At 37.9% G+C, this 15,087-nt stretch overlaps 1 protein-coding gene across 5 annotated transcripts in view; it reads right to left on the reverse strand.

Annotated features, from left to right (window-relative positions):
* The window catches only part of RABGEF1 (RAB guanine nucleotide exchange factor 1), a 69,015-nt gene that overhangs the window by 30,179 nt on the left and 23,749 nt on the right, over positions 1 to 15,087 (reverse strand). For 4 of the 5 annotated variants that reach the window (XM_077908340.1, XM_077908344.1, XM_077908342.1 and 1 more), the window contains exons 2-3: positions 14,247 to 14,435; positions 11,795 to 11,961 (exon numbers count right to left, since the gene is read on the reverse strand). In XM_077908340.1, the coding sequence (XP_077764466.1) occupies positions 11,795 to 11,961; positions 14,247 to 14,425 (346 nt within the window). In that variant the 5' untranslated portion in view covers positions 14,426 to 14,435. The remainder of the gene's footprint in view (positions 1 to 11,794; positions 11,962 to 14,246; positions 14,436 to 15,087) is intronic. The other variant, XM_077908339.1, reaches the window with a different exon arrangement.

Genomic DNA, 15,087 nt, shown 5'->3' on the forward strand with positions numbered 1-15,087 from the left:
CAGTGCACAGAAAGGAAACATAATTGGATCTTAACCACAGGAAACATGCTCTATCTCCGTCATGATAACAAACACACAACTTAAAACTAAAGGACATGCTGTTTTAAAAATTAACAGACAAAAATCTTCATCTGATGTTAATGAAGATATGCTGAGGAGGAAGCACTCTCATACTATGGAGGTGGGAGTGTAAAATGATATAAATGCAATGGAGTATAACTTGGCAATAATCATCAAAATTAAAAATACATTTATCCTATGACCCAATTTCTCAAAAATTAACTGCACATGCACAAAATGAAATATGTACAAGGCCACTCATTTTAGTACTACTTATAACAAGAGAAGACTAAAAAGGGACTAAATTGTAGTTTAATCCATAAAATGGGACATTATATAGAGCAGAATATATGTAATAAAATTTTATGTGTTTATAAATGAAAATAAAAGAACATAAGAACACATCAGAAACTAATGATAAAGACTGTCTGAATATGGGAGAACAATGGTCGTAGTGGCTAGAAACTATATGGGTGAGGGACCATACACATTTTGAGCCATCTGAATGTACTACTTATTTTCTAAGCAAATAAATAGAGTACAATTCAACTTATAAATTGGCCACATCCTTCCTGAAACATTTTTTACCAATATGGAAAACCAAAAATTTTTCTTGACATCCTGTATGATTAGAAAAAATTCTTTAATACTTAAAGAGTTTAATCCTTCACTCAAACTGGTACTTCCACTCCTAATCATGATGGAGTAATAGGGATTGGATTTACCTTACTACCTTAACAACTAGAAAATCAGACAAAATACATGAAATAATGGTTTGCAGATACTGGAGGTAGATGGGGGAAATGGGAATAATTCATTTCCCAACAGCCAGGAACAAAGAACATCAGCAATGGCAAATATAAAAAACATTTTCTCATTAAAAAAAATTTTAGATGGTAATTGTTTAAAGCTAAATTAATAATAATGGATTGTGGGATTTATATCCTATGTATAAGTAAAATGTAAGACAATAATAGCACAAAGAATGGGAGGAAGAAATCTAAGAATACTATTGGTAAGATTCTAATACATAAACTGGTATAACACTATGAATATAGAGTAGTTAAGATATTTTTTAAACCTCAAAACAGCCACTTAAAAAAAAAAGAGGCACATCTAATAAGCCAATAGTGAAAATAAAGATGTAATCATAAAAAAAATCTCAAAAATAAATAAATAAATAAATAAATAAAAAGGTAGGAAAAGAGGAGATAACTAAGTCCAGATGGGATAAATAGAAGACAAGGACCAAGATGCTAAGTTTTAGTACCATATTATCAAAAATTTCAATAAATATAAACAGCCTAAACAGTCTAATATAAGTAGCCTAAACAGTCCATGATCCCTATATATCTTGTAAGAAATCTGCTTTAGGTGCACCTGGGTGGCTCAGTCAATTAAGCATCTGCTTTCAGCTCAGGTCATAATCCCAGGGTCCTAGGATCGAGCCCCATGGCTCACTGCTCAACGAGGTATCCACTTCTCCCTCTCCCTCTGCATTTCCTCCCTCTCCACCCCACTTGTACTCTCTCCCTCTCAAATAAATAAATAAATAAATATCTTTAAAAAAAGAAATCCACTTTATTATTTTTTTTAAAGATTTTATTTATTTATTCATGATAGACAGAGAGAGACAGAGAGAGAGAGAGAGAGAGAGGCAGAGACACAGGCAGAGGGGGAAGCAGGCTCCATGCCGGGAGCCCGACGTGGGACTCGATCCCAGGACTCCAGGATCACGCCCTGGGCCAAAGGCAGGTGCTGAACCGCTGAGCCACCCAGGAATCCCCAGAAATCCACTTTAAATATAAAGACACAGATACATTAAAAACTGAAGAAACAAAAAGGATATGCCATCCAAACAATCAAAAAGAGCTGGAATAGTCATATCAAATATTGGAAAAAGTAAATTTCTGAACATGGAATATTACCAAGGATAAAGAGGAGAATCTGCCAATGAAAAAGGGGTTAATTCTTCAAGAAGACATAGCAGTACTAAATGTGTATGCACCTAATAACGCAGCTTCAACATAAATAAAGCACAAATTGATAAAAAATAAAGGAAGCACAAATGGAGAGAACTGAAAGGAAAAATTAAAAATCCATAATTTCAGTTGGAGGTTTCAATATTCTTTTGGGTAACTGATATTATAGGTGACAAAAAATATTAGTAAGGATAGAACACCTGAGCGATGCTATCAACCAGCTTGACCTAGATAACATATATAGAACTCTTCACTCAACAAAAAAGAATGCCCAATCTAACAACAACAAAAAGATAATTTACATATAGTGAATGTTTATTACGTGCTAAGTATTTATTTTTATTTTTATTTATTTATGATAGTCACAGAGAGAGAGAGAGAGAGAGAGGCAGAGACACAGGCAGAGGGAGAAGCAGGCTCCATGCACAGGGAGCCCGATGCGAGACCCGATCCTGGGTCTCCAGGATCGCGCCCTGGGCCAAAGGCAGGCACCAAACCACTGTGCCACCCAGGGATCCCGTGCTAAGTATTTTTACAGTTTTTCTTGTGTAATCCTCACTACTCTACACAGTGGTACATTTATGATGCTTACAAATGAGGAAGAGGAGGCCTTATTCAAGCCTATTAAGTAACTTACATAATGTTGCAGTTTCTTAAGTGGTAAAGGCTAGAATTTGAACCCAGGTCTATGTGCCTGGACTCCAAAGCCCAAGCTCTTCACTATGCTGTAATTAACTCTGCATGCCAAAGAGAGGACTGAAGACTCTTCAAAGGAACACCAATCCCTGTGACTTGGGAGGTCTGCAGGCCAGTTAAGGGTAGGGAAACATTAGCCATCCCTTTACTGCTTTGCTTCTGCATACTCTTCCCTCCAACAAATACTTTTCTCCAAAGACGGATAATGACTTTAGAAATCCTTTCAAAATGTAAATGAAAGGGCACCTGTGTAGCTCAGCAGTTGAGCATCTGCCTTTGGCTCAGGTCATGATCCTGGGGTCCTGGGATCAAGTCCCGCATTGGGATCCCCATAAGGAGCCTGCTTCTCCCTCTGCCTGTGTCTCTGCCTCTCTCTGTGTCTCTCATGAATAAATGAATAAAAATCTTTTAAAAATAAAATATAAGATATCCTGTATGATACCATAATGGTGGGTACATGTCATTATACATTTGTCCAAATCCATAAAATATATAACACCAAGAGTGAATGAACCCTAATGTAAAATATGGACTATGGATGATAATGATGTGTCAATGTAGGTTTACTAATTGTAACACAAAACTTAACATTCTGGTGCAGGATGCTGATAATGGAAAAGGCTGTGCATGTGTGGGGGCAAGGGACATATGGGAAATCTCTGCAACCTCTTTTCAATTTTACTGTGAATCTAAAACTGCTCTTAAAAAATAAAATAAAATCTTAGGGGCACCTGGGTAGCTCTGTTGGTTGAGTGTTGGACTTTTGGTTTCTGCTTAGGTCATGATCTCAGGGTCCTGCAATCAAGCTCCATGACAGGCTCTACACTCAGTGTAGTCTGCTGGTCCCTCTCCTGCTTGTTCTCTACCTCCCCCTCTGCTGTTCCTTGTGTGCATGCTTTCACTCTCTCAAATAAACAGAATCTTAAAAACAATAATAATTAAAATCTTAAATTACAAAAGAAAAAAGTAAATCAAGACTAATACTGGGGACACCTTGGGTGACTCAGCGGTTGGGTGACTGCCTCTGGCTCAGGGTATGACCCCGAGGGCCGGGATTGAATCCCATATTGGGCTCCTTGCGGGAAGCCTGCTTCTCCTTCTGCCTGTGTCTCTGTCTGTCTCTCTCTCTCTGTGTCTCTCGCAAATAAACAAAATCTTAAAAAAAAAAAAAAAAAAAAAGGTTACTTCTGCTCTCTAGTTATTAGTTAGTACAAATTTTTTTTTTACATTTTTTTTAAAAATTTTTATTTATTTATGATAGTCACAGAGAGAGAGAGAGAGGGGCAGAGACACAGGCAGAGGGAGAAGCAGGCTCCATGCACCGGGAGCCCAACGTGGGATTCGATCCCGGGTCTCCAGGATCGCGCCCTGGGCCAAAGGCAGGCGCCAAACCGCTGCGCCACCCAGGGATCCCAGTACAAATTATTAAAATTAACACTTGGCTGTTTCTCTCTGACCTTCCTAAAAACCAACCTCCCAATAAAAGATCAGAAGTTTGAAGTCTGGATTACAGAGTGGAAACTGAGAGAGGCAGAGTTCAGGTACAGAAGGAGATGAGGCCATTTTGGATAGCCAGTGGGTGTTCAGAAGGAAAGACAGAAAAGAATAACTTCCCTTATATCATATTTTGGCTAGGACCTAGATGGAGATTGCTTGCTCTTCGACTTTAATACAGAAAATTTTAATGTAGAAAGTACATTACATAATGTACAAATATATGCTATATGTATATATCATATTACATAAGTAATACTAATTTCAAGCATAAACAGTCTGCCATGAGTATTGAGTGTTTCATTCCCTATCTACACACTCAGTTTAAAAAGTTTCTGAGGAGCCTGCATGGCTCAGTTGGTTAAGGGTGCAACTCTGATTTCAGCTCAGGTCATGATCTTGGGGTCATGAGATGGAGCCCCGTGACAGGCTCTGCACTCAAGAATGGAGTTTGGCTGAAATTCTCCATTCTCAGAATGGAGCAGGGAGCCTGCTTCTCCCTCTGCCTGTGTCTCTCTCTCTCTCTCTGTGTCTCTCATGAATAAATAAAATCTTTTTTTTTTTTAAGATTTTATTTATTTAGGGCAGCCCGGGTGGCTCAGCGGTTTAGCGCTGCCTTGGGCCCAGGGCGTGATCCTGGAGACCCGGGATCAAGTCCCACGTCGGGCTCCCTGCATGGAGCCTGCTCCTCTCTCTGCCTGTGTCTCTGCCTCTCTGTCTCTGTCTCTCTCTCTGTGTGTCTGAGTAAATAAATAAAATCTTAAAAAAAAAAAGATTTTATTTATTTATTCACAGAGATGCAGAGAGAGAGAGAGAGAGAGAGAGAGGCAGAGACACAGGCAGAGGGAGAAGTAGGCTCCATGCAGAGAGCCCAACGTGGGACTCGATCCCGGGTCTCCAGGATCACGCCCCGGGCTGCAGGCGGCGCTAAACCACTGTGCCACAGGGGCTGCCCTGAATAAATAAAATCTGAAAAAAAAAGTTAAAAATAGAACTATACCTTGCAATCCAACAATCACACTACCCAAAGAATACAAAAATGCTAATTCAAAGGAATACATGCAAAAAAACAAAAAAAAAACAAAAAAAAAAAAACAAAGGAATACATGCATCCTGATATTTATAGTAGCATTATCTACAACAGCCAAATTATGGAAATAGCCCAAATGTCCACTGACTGATGAGTGGATAAGATGTGGTGTATACACAATGGAATATTACTCAGCCATAAAAAAAAATGAAATCTTGCCATTTGCAAGACATCAACGGAGCTAGAGAGTATCATGTTAAGTAAGTCAGTCCTAGAAAGACAAATACCATATAACTTCCCTCATGTGAGCAATTTAAGAAACAAAACAAATGAGCAAAGGGGAAAAAGAGAGAGAGAAACAGACTCTTAACTACAGAGAACTGATGGTTACCAGAGGGGAGGTGGGTGGGGGGAGGGGTTAAAACATGTGACAGGGATTGAAGAGTGCATTTGCGATGATGAGCACAGGGTGTGTACAGAAGTGTTAAATCACTAGATTGTATATCTGAAACTAATATTACACTGTATGTTAACTAATTGGAATTTAAATAAAAACTTAAGGGGCACTGGGGTGGCTCAGTCTGTTAAGCATCTGCCATAACAGATCTCAGGGTCCTGGGATAGAGTCCTGTATCAGGCTCCCCGCTCAGTAGGGAATCTGCTCCTCCCTCTCCCTCTCCCCGCCCCCCCCACTATTCATGCCTTCTCTGTCAAATAATAAATAAAATCTTAAAAAATAAATAAAAATAGGGCAGCCTGGGTGGCTCAGCGGTTTAGTGCCGCCTTCAGTCCAGGGCATGGAGACCCAGGATCAAGTCCCATGTTGGGCTTCCTGCATGGAGCCTGTTTCTCCCTCTACCTGTGTCTATGCCTCTCTCTCTCTCTGTGTCTCTCATGAATAAATAAAATCTTAAAAAAATAAAAATAAAAACTTCAAAAAGTAATAACAAAAAATAAAGCCTTCCAAGCAGAATAATATATGCTTTTGAATTATAATGGTAATATTTACAGGTATCATTAAATAATTTTCCATAACTATAGACAATTAATGATTTAATCAATCATGCTTATGAACCAAAGCTGCCTTAAAAACCCCTAAATTGGGATGCCTGGGTGGCTCAGTGGTTGAGTGTCTGCCTTTGGCTCAGGGAGTGGGCCTGGGGTCATGGAGGATCAAGTTTCACATTGGGCTCCCTGCAGGGAGCCTGCTTCTCTCTCTGCCTATGTCTCTCGTAAATAAATAAATAATATCTTTAACAATAATAAAAAAAAAACAAAACCTAAATGATTAGGTTTGTGGAGTTCCACATTGGTGTATGGCCCACAGAAGGCATGATAGCTTGGTGGGCCCCCCTTGCTCTCTGCGTCTCTTCCATTTGCTTATTCCTGTGTTGTAGTCTTTGTAATAAACTATAATTATTTTCCTGAGTTCTATAAGTCATTCTAACAAATTGTCAAACCCGAGGAGAGCCTTGTAGGAATTCTTGACTTATAGCTGGTTGGTTAGAAGTATGGGTGCCCCGATTCCTGAGGTATGTCTGGGGTAGGGGCAGTCTTGTGGGACTGAGCCCTTGACAGTGGGTTTTGGGCTGTGAAGTTCGTTCTCACTCTGGGTAGTTAGTGTTAGAAAAAAGACTGAATTCTTGGCCACCCAGTTGGTGTCAAAGAATAAAAGACACCAAATATGCCGTACAGGGAAAAAATTTCTCATAGTCCTTACCAAGGAAAGTCAGAAAATAGTCACAATTATAAAATCAGTTCTAAATTGAACTTGGGGAATCATTACCTCAGTTTCATCTAAATGTCAAAGTGGCCCTCATGATTAAAGTAGCAATTCATTAGTTATCCTTCAGACGATGTAATCAACACTATGCTTCTATTTAATTAACATGTAAAGTTCAGGTCTTGGGACAGCACTGAATGCTGGAGGATTAAGGTTTTAAGTCTTATTTTGAAATAATATCAAATTTACAGAAAAGCTGCCAGACTGACACAAAGAATTTCCTTAGGAACACTTGGGTGATTCAGAGATTAAGTGTCCGACTTTTGGTTTTGGCTTGGGTCATGATCTCAGGGTCCTTGATTACAAGGAGCTTGTAATCAAGCTCCTTGCTGGGGTTCTGCACTCAGTGGGGAATCTGCTGGAGATTCTCTCCCTCCCTCTCTCTAAAAATAAATACATCTTTAAAAAAATAATCTCTTTATACCCTTTACTCAGATCCATGAAATTATAACATTTTGCTAAGTTTTTCTAAATTTTTCAGGTAATGGGCAGCCTGGGTGGCTCAGCAGTTTAGCACCACCTTTGGCCCAGGACCTGATCCTGGAGACCAGGGATGGAGTCCCACATCAGCTTCCCTGCTTGGAGCCTGCTTCTCCCTCTGCCTGTGTCTCTGCCTCTCTCTCTCTGTGTGTCTCTCATGAATAAATAAAATCTTTTTAAAAATAAATAAATAAAAATTTCAGGTATTGTATATATCATACTCTTTATCCCTTAATATGAGTGCTTCTTAATAACAAGGATACGCTTTTACATTACTACGGTATAGTTCCTGAAAAAAGTGCTGTGGGTTTTTTCCTTACACAGGATCCAACTGAGGGTCACATCTTCATTTGGTGGTCACATATACTTAGTCTCCTTTAACCTCTAAGGACTCCTAGCCTTCCTTTATTTTCATAATATTGACAATTTTAAAGAATACAGGCAAGTCATTTTATTGAATACCCTTCAACTTGGGTTTCTCTGCTGTTTACTCATGACTGGATTTGGGTTATAACTTCTCAGCTTGAATATTACATAATTCATGGTACGTTCTCAAAGTATTATAACTGGAGGTATATAAAGTCCATTTCCCATAATTACATAGCTACCATTTTCCTATTTGTAATTAATAAATTTGCTGTCGGGAGTTATTTTGAGATGATATTCATAATTTGTTCCTTAAGAAACTCTCCTCTCACCCCAGATTTAACAATGATTGATGAAATTTGCCTGAATCAATTCTTACTGCAATGATTGCAAAATGGTGATTTCCTATCTCTATCACTCCTTCCATATTTATTAGTCAAAAGAGTTTTCTCTGGGCACCTGGGTGGCTCAGTTGGTTAAGGATCTAACTCTTGATTTCAGCTCAGGTCATGATCTCAGGGTCATGAAATGGAGCCCTGCATCTGCATCTTTATCCCCAGCTGGCTCTGTGCTCAGCTGCTCAGCAGGGAGTCTGTTCAAGATTCTCTCTCCATCTCCCTCTGTCCCCCACCCCACACTCTAGAGCACTCTCTCTCTAATAAATAATTAATAAATCTTAAAAAGAGAGAGCTTTCTCTTCTCCTTTAATCATGTATCTATTTTATTAGTTGAAAGGAATAATGGATTATTTTATTCAGTCAGGTATATTCCATTTATTGTCCTTATTTAATACTCAAATTTGGCCAGTGGGAATCCACAGAAGCTGGCTTCTGGGCCTTTGACATGTCCCCAAATTTTGAACAGCCCTTCTTTCCCTGCTCCAGCCCCTGAATCAGTCTTTTCTCCAAGGAACCCTTGAGGAGTTCACTTTAGTGAAGCTTAGTATTTAGAATCTAAGGTCTGGTTGGAAAAATTGGTATTTTAATTCTAAAAAAAAGAAAAGATAGTCTTCCTATGAGCACTGCCTTTAGATTAGTTTGTGAAAGACGCATGTAAGATTCTATTCAGGGCAACAAGATTCTACTTGAGCTCTAAAAGAAAAAGGGCTTTCAAAATGAATCAGCAAGTATTTCAACATGGCCAACCAACTATGACTTACTCTATTAAGTTATAATGGCTCTCTCAACCTTACTTTGGAAATTTAAAAACTGTAAGTAAATGGAGTCTTTAATAAAACTATTCCATTAACCTTTTCTGAAGGGCATCCAACTCTTAACAGGATACTACAATTCTTCAAACTCCTTAGAAGGCTATATTTATGTTCTGTTTACTACCAACCTGCCTTGGTTTAAGAGCTTTCTTTCATGCCACGGATAGAAGCAAGAAAAATATCAAGAGCAAAGGCATCACGTATTAATGAAGTAAAACAGAGAATACAGAATACAAAAGGCTTGTTTTAGTTGAGAATCAATAAATTAAAACCACTTGTAGTACAGGCAACCTTATCCAACAGGCAAAGACCAAATAATCAGTCTGAAATGCAAAGTTCATCTAGCAAAGTTATAGAAGTAGTCTACAAAGATCAAATAGGATCTTATTTTCTAATACACCTAAATTTTTTTCAATACTTTGAGGTCTTTATGATTTCTATAGACCAAAACAACTAAAGATTAAAATCTAAGGTAACAGTCTACCACTTGAAAAGAAAAGCAGCTAAGAAGTATACCAATACAATTTTTTTAAATAAAAACAACTTGGAATTGTCTCTTTTAAAGTACAAATCTTCTTTCATAATATAATGCATATTATACAGATATTCTTAGGATACAATTTTTTAAAAGTACCAAGGATAGGCACTGAATGTAAGAATGTAATGTACTTCAGTAACAGACACCTCATCAAGTGTCTATCCACAGATATAGATGCACATACAGATACAGATACACACACACACACACACACACACACGTATTTACAAGAGGTCAAAGAATATAATGGAAAAAAATGGAGCCAGGAGTTAGGGGACTTGAGTTCTAATCTACAATACAATATATGACCTTGAGTAAGTTACCTAATATTTATGGGATTTCATACTGTCATTTATTTATAAAATGAGGCAGTTAAAGCCATTGGTTTTATAACTTCTACGCTATTTCATATTTTACCACTTTATTGTATATCATAATTTCCTAAGGTTAATGAGAACTTCCCCAAAGCAAGAAACATAATTTAAGCTAAATAGGAATAAATGACCCTAATACCCCTGAGATCCTTACTAGTAGACCTTATACTACCAGGAAAACAACTTGTATTTTTAAATAGCTAACATTTGGGAGCCCTGGGTGGCTCAGTGGTTGAGCCTTCGGCCCAGGGCATGATTCTGGAGTCCCGGGATCAAGTCCCACATTGGGCTCCCTGCATGGAGCCTGCTTCTCCCCCTGCCTGTGTCTCTGCCCCCACCCCTCAGTGTCTCATGAATAAATAAATAAAATCTTTTTAAATAAATAAATAAATAAATAAATAAATAAATAAATAAATAAATAACTAGCTAGCTACCATTTATTGGAGACTTACTATGTTTGTCAGGTGCTATGCTGAATGCTTTTAATTGCATCAGCTCATTTAATTCTTAAGACATGCCTACAGCAGGTATTACTGCCCCTCAGAACAGAGAGCTTAAAGAGATTTACTCAAGGTCACAACAGCTATTAAACTACAGAATTGAGACTCAAACAAGGAGACTCCAAAGTTTACGCTCTTAACCACCATGCTACACTACCTCCTAATAAATAGATCATGAGCCAGATTCATTCTGAATTTAATTCTAACAGGTACTGATTATTCTCTAATTACAATAGAAAAAACTGCTAGGAGTGACAGCCAACCAAGAAACAATTTCAAATTAATCATGTGAACAAAAAGATTATTTAAAGGTTTGCATTATTAAAGAGAAGAAATGTGTTTTGAGAAGTAACTTCTCCTTCTAATAAGACAAAACAGCAGCCATTAAATCTGAAAGACCAGCAAAGATCTTAAGGTGTGATATTATTGTTCATTTCACTATCTTCAGGCAGACAAAAAAAAAATTCCTGACAACTACCTGAGGTGATGGGGTTTGTCCAAAACATCTCTTCTGATAGCATCAGCCCCATCTCCATCACCATTTCAAATTTACTGCATAACTCTGACTACCAACATGAAGGTTCAAAGACTAAGTCCTAACAACAGACATTCTTTCTTGCTTCCAGCTAGGCCACTTCAACTAGCCCGTCTGCTGACCAGTTAGAACACATTTAACTTTGATGACAATCCTTCTGCTAGGTATATAGCATTTTAAGAAGCAGACAAAAAAGATAATGTACATACAAATCTATGCTCTAGAAAATATCTACTACGGGTTACTTTCACCCTTCCAAAAGCTCAAAGCCAGCCTTTTCCTATGTGTTCTCTATATATTTCTTCAAGATGCAAGCTCTCTCTCAAGCACTCAGAAAACCTCTTTGTTACATAACTTTAAGCCTAGATATAGTCATTTCTAATAAGTTATGGTTAGTAAGGCTATTATACAAAGGAGAATAAACCAGAATCCAAAAATTAAAGGCACAAAAAAAGAAAACATCCAAAAAGATCTATATTTGGATGATAATACATTTTATAAACAAAACTACATTATTTCAATTATCTTTATTACTTCTACAGAGTAATAAACAAGCTTCTCCAACACACAAGGACCTCTGATCAAAGAAGATTTTCAATTTTATATATTTTCTAACCCTTAAATCCCATTTCAGTTTCAAATCTGGGTTGCTATCCCCTAAATGCTTACAGTTATTAAAAAGCAGAGCCCACAGGCACTGTGGATCTATTCTGTATCTCATTTGAGCAGAGAGGAAAGAAAATTACCCTTTTTTGATCCAACCCTGGAAGAAGCACTAAAGAATTTCTTCACTGTGGTAACCTTGCGGGTCTTCTCGTTCGTTTTCTTTTCTTCAAACTTGGAAAATGTAAGGGATTGGGCCCCTTGGCTGCTCTGACTGCTGGCAAAAGCCTCTTCCTCCTCCCGTTGAAGTCTGCAATTCAAGAGAGGATTAAGAATGAGCCACACATCCTCTAAGTTTTCCTTGTATCTGAAATTATTACTCAGTGAATTGCAAGGGGATCTAAAATTTTTAGAACTGGCGCCTAAACACACCAAATAGGTCTGAGGTGTATGATAAGAAACTATCCCTCCATGGGATAGTTTAGACTTCAAAAGGGATCTTCTCCATGGATCATATTCATTCATTGTAACTAACTAAATGTAACTAAGGTTACATAAAAGAAGTAAACTCTAGTCATTTTCCCTAACAAGCTCAAGGCTGAAAAGGAGAAAGAGGTAAGTAAATAATTACCATATAATATGATAGCTCCTACAGTAGAGAGTAAAACCCGACTGCCGTGAGAACATAGGGAAGAACAACTCAATCTGCTGAAGAAGCCCAAGGCTTTACAATGGTCACATTTAGGCTGGTCTGAAGAGATGAACACGGTTCCTCTGAGCGAAAGGACATTCCACGGAGAGGGAACTAAAAATGTGAAGGCATGTGGTTTCTTTTGTGGACCAAGTTTAGCATGGTCACTGATGGTGTGACCAGGGTAAGAAACCTTGAATGCCAAATCCATTATAATCCTCGATTTCATCATGTGGTGGGGACCAAGAAAGACTGTAAATCCAATAAATTGCCATTATCGGATCTGTGTTTTATAAAAGTAATGCAGGTAGCTATGTGATAACTTCAGGGGCAATAATTAAGAATACAAAGATTTAAGTGAGAGAAAATAAGGACCTGGAAACTGAGAAAGGGTGAAATTCAAAAGACTTCTCTGAGCTGGAATAAGTTCTACTTATCACTCAGTTACAGACAATGTGGCAGGTAAAGGAGAAATTAAGAATGATTCTAATGGTTTTTAGCCAACTGAATAAAACTATGATGCCATTAATTGACACAGGATGAAGGACAGGTAGGAGGAAATGTTGGGACTGAGGATTAGAGTAAATAAAAATGATAAATTTGGCCTAGGATGAGCTTAATTTGAGGTATTTATAATAAATCTCAAAGGCTGTCCATAGAACAATGGCTCTATATGGTGATCCCAGCAGTATTACCTATGAACTTGTTAGAAATGCAAATTCTCAAACTTCACTCCCACCCTATTAAAATCAGTCTCTAAGGTGAGGTCCAGTGATGCCTCTTTTCATAAGGTTTCCAGGTGATTCTTATGAGAAACAGTGCTATAGAAAATCTCAAGCAAGGTCGCAAATGGAAGCAGTAAGAAACAGTAAGGAAATCACAGCTTAGAAGTGTTAGTCTGAGAATGGAATAGGGACACACCTCCCTCTGAGACAAAACAGAAGTTAACATAAAGATATTAGTACATTTTGCTGTGGAGAGGGGAGAAAGCTAAAATTCATGCCTAGTGACCTCCACTTTCTCATGAAATAGGATCAGCTACTGAGAATAGTGCAGTGGGAAACTGGATAAAATAATGTTCTTTGTCTACATTTTCATTTTGACCATATAGTTACTGAAAACAATGAGCATGCATTATAATTCTCTGAGTTCACCACAGATGCTAGCGAAGTAGTCACTCAACAAATATGGCTGATTAGATATAAAAAACTAGCAAATGCTGTCAAAGTTCAGTCTGACTTTCTTTTATTGGAAGTTTTACTGTTTCTAGGATGTTTTGGCAAAAAATTAACATCATACATGGTATTTTATTCATCTCTATGCTCATCAGCCATTTCATCTTTTAGTTTTTATCATAATCATATTTCTGGATAATATAAACTACTTTTGACTAATCTCATTTTTAAGAAAAAGTTAAAATCCCAAAATGCAAGGGCTATGTATACAAATCAACAAGTTTCTACTATTATGTTTATCACCACATCAGATGCCATGCTGGATATATTATAAGAATGAGGAAAATGATGCTTGATGAAAGCCCTGTGCCGAGCACTATGCTAGGGACATCATAGATATTACCGCATTTAACCTACACTATGAAGTACATGTATCTGCAATCTTCTACTCTAAGAAGCCTGTTAGAGAACTCCGACTAATACACTCTAAACACAAAATAATTAAAAGAAAAAGACAAAAATGAAGAAATCACTAAAAGCTATTCACCAAATGCTGAGAAGAAAGGGGTAAAAAAAAATGCTTTTCTCTTAATATTAAGCTGACTTGCTAATAGCTCACAAGAGGAGAGAAAAATGGATTGTGAAAATGATAGAGCTAGATATCTAACAATATCACTGGTCAAACGCCCCTATTATTTTTTCAAACACCCCTATTTTAAGTCCTTTTACCGCTCTGCCAGTTCCCAATCCTCCTGAATCTGTTTCTGCCTTGCTTTGTGGTACTCTTCCCTCCAGCATTTGGAGCAGAAACCCTGCCAAGCAGGGTTGCCATAGTAACCGCATCCTTTCTTGCATAGGAGCTCCGACTGATCCACATGAATTCCTCGGCGTTCAGACTTAAGGCTCATCTTCTTCCTGCTAATCAAGTAAATAAGAAAGTGTTGTTGCAAATGAATTATCATTCTTCCATTAGCACAACAAAAATATGAGTCCATAATCTTCAAGCTATAAGGCAGAGAAGGAGGGAAAATAACTACCAACAAGCTCCTGAGGCACCTAGCCAGGTCAGTTGGTGAAGCACGGGACTCTTGATCTTGGGGTTGTGGGTTTGAGCCCCACACTGGGTATAGAGATTCCTTAAAATAAAAACATCTGGAAGGCAGGCAGGCAAGTAGGCATAGTCATACTAAAGAAACACTTCTTATATCTTTCTCAATAATATAAAGAACACTTTAAGAAAGGAGTAATTTTGGATTAAAGACCTAAATATAACACATGAAACTATAAAACACCTAAAAGAAAACATAGGGGGAAAACTTTATGACACTGGATTTGGCAACAATTTCTTGGACATGATACCAAAAGTAGCACAAGCAACAAAAGGAAAAATAAGCAAATGTAACTATATTTTTTTTTAATTTTTATTTACTTATGATAGTCACACACAGAGAGAGAGGCAGAGACATAGGCAGAGGGAGAAGCAGGCTCCATGCACCGGGAGCCCGATGTGGGATTCGATCCCGGGTCTCCAGGATTGCGCCCTGGGCCAAAGGCAGGCGCTAAACCGCTG

The sequence above is a fragment of the Canis aureus genome, chromosome 8, assembly GCF_053574225.1.
Source record: "Canis aureus isolate CA01 chromosome 8, VMU_Caureus_v.1.0, whole genome shotgun sequence".
In the NCBI taxonomy this organism is placed as follows: domain Eukaryota; kingdom Metazoa; phylum Chordata; class Mammalia; order Carnivora; family Canidae; genus Canis; species Canis aureus.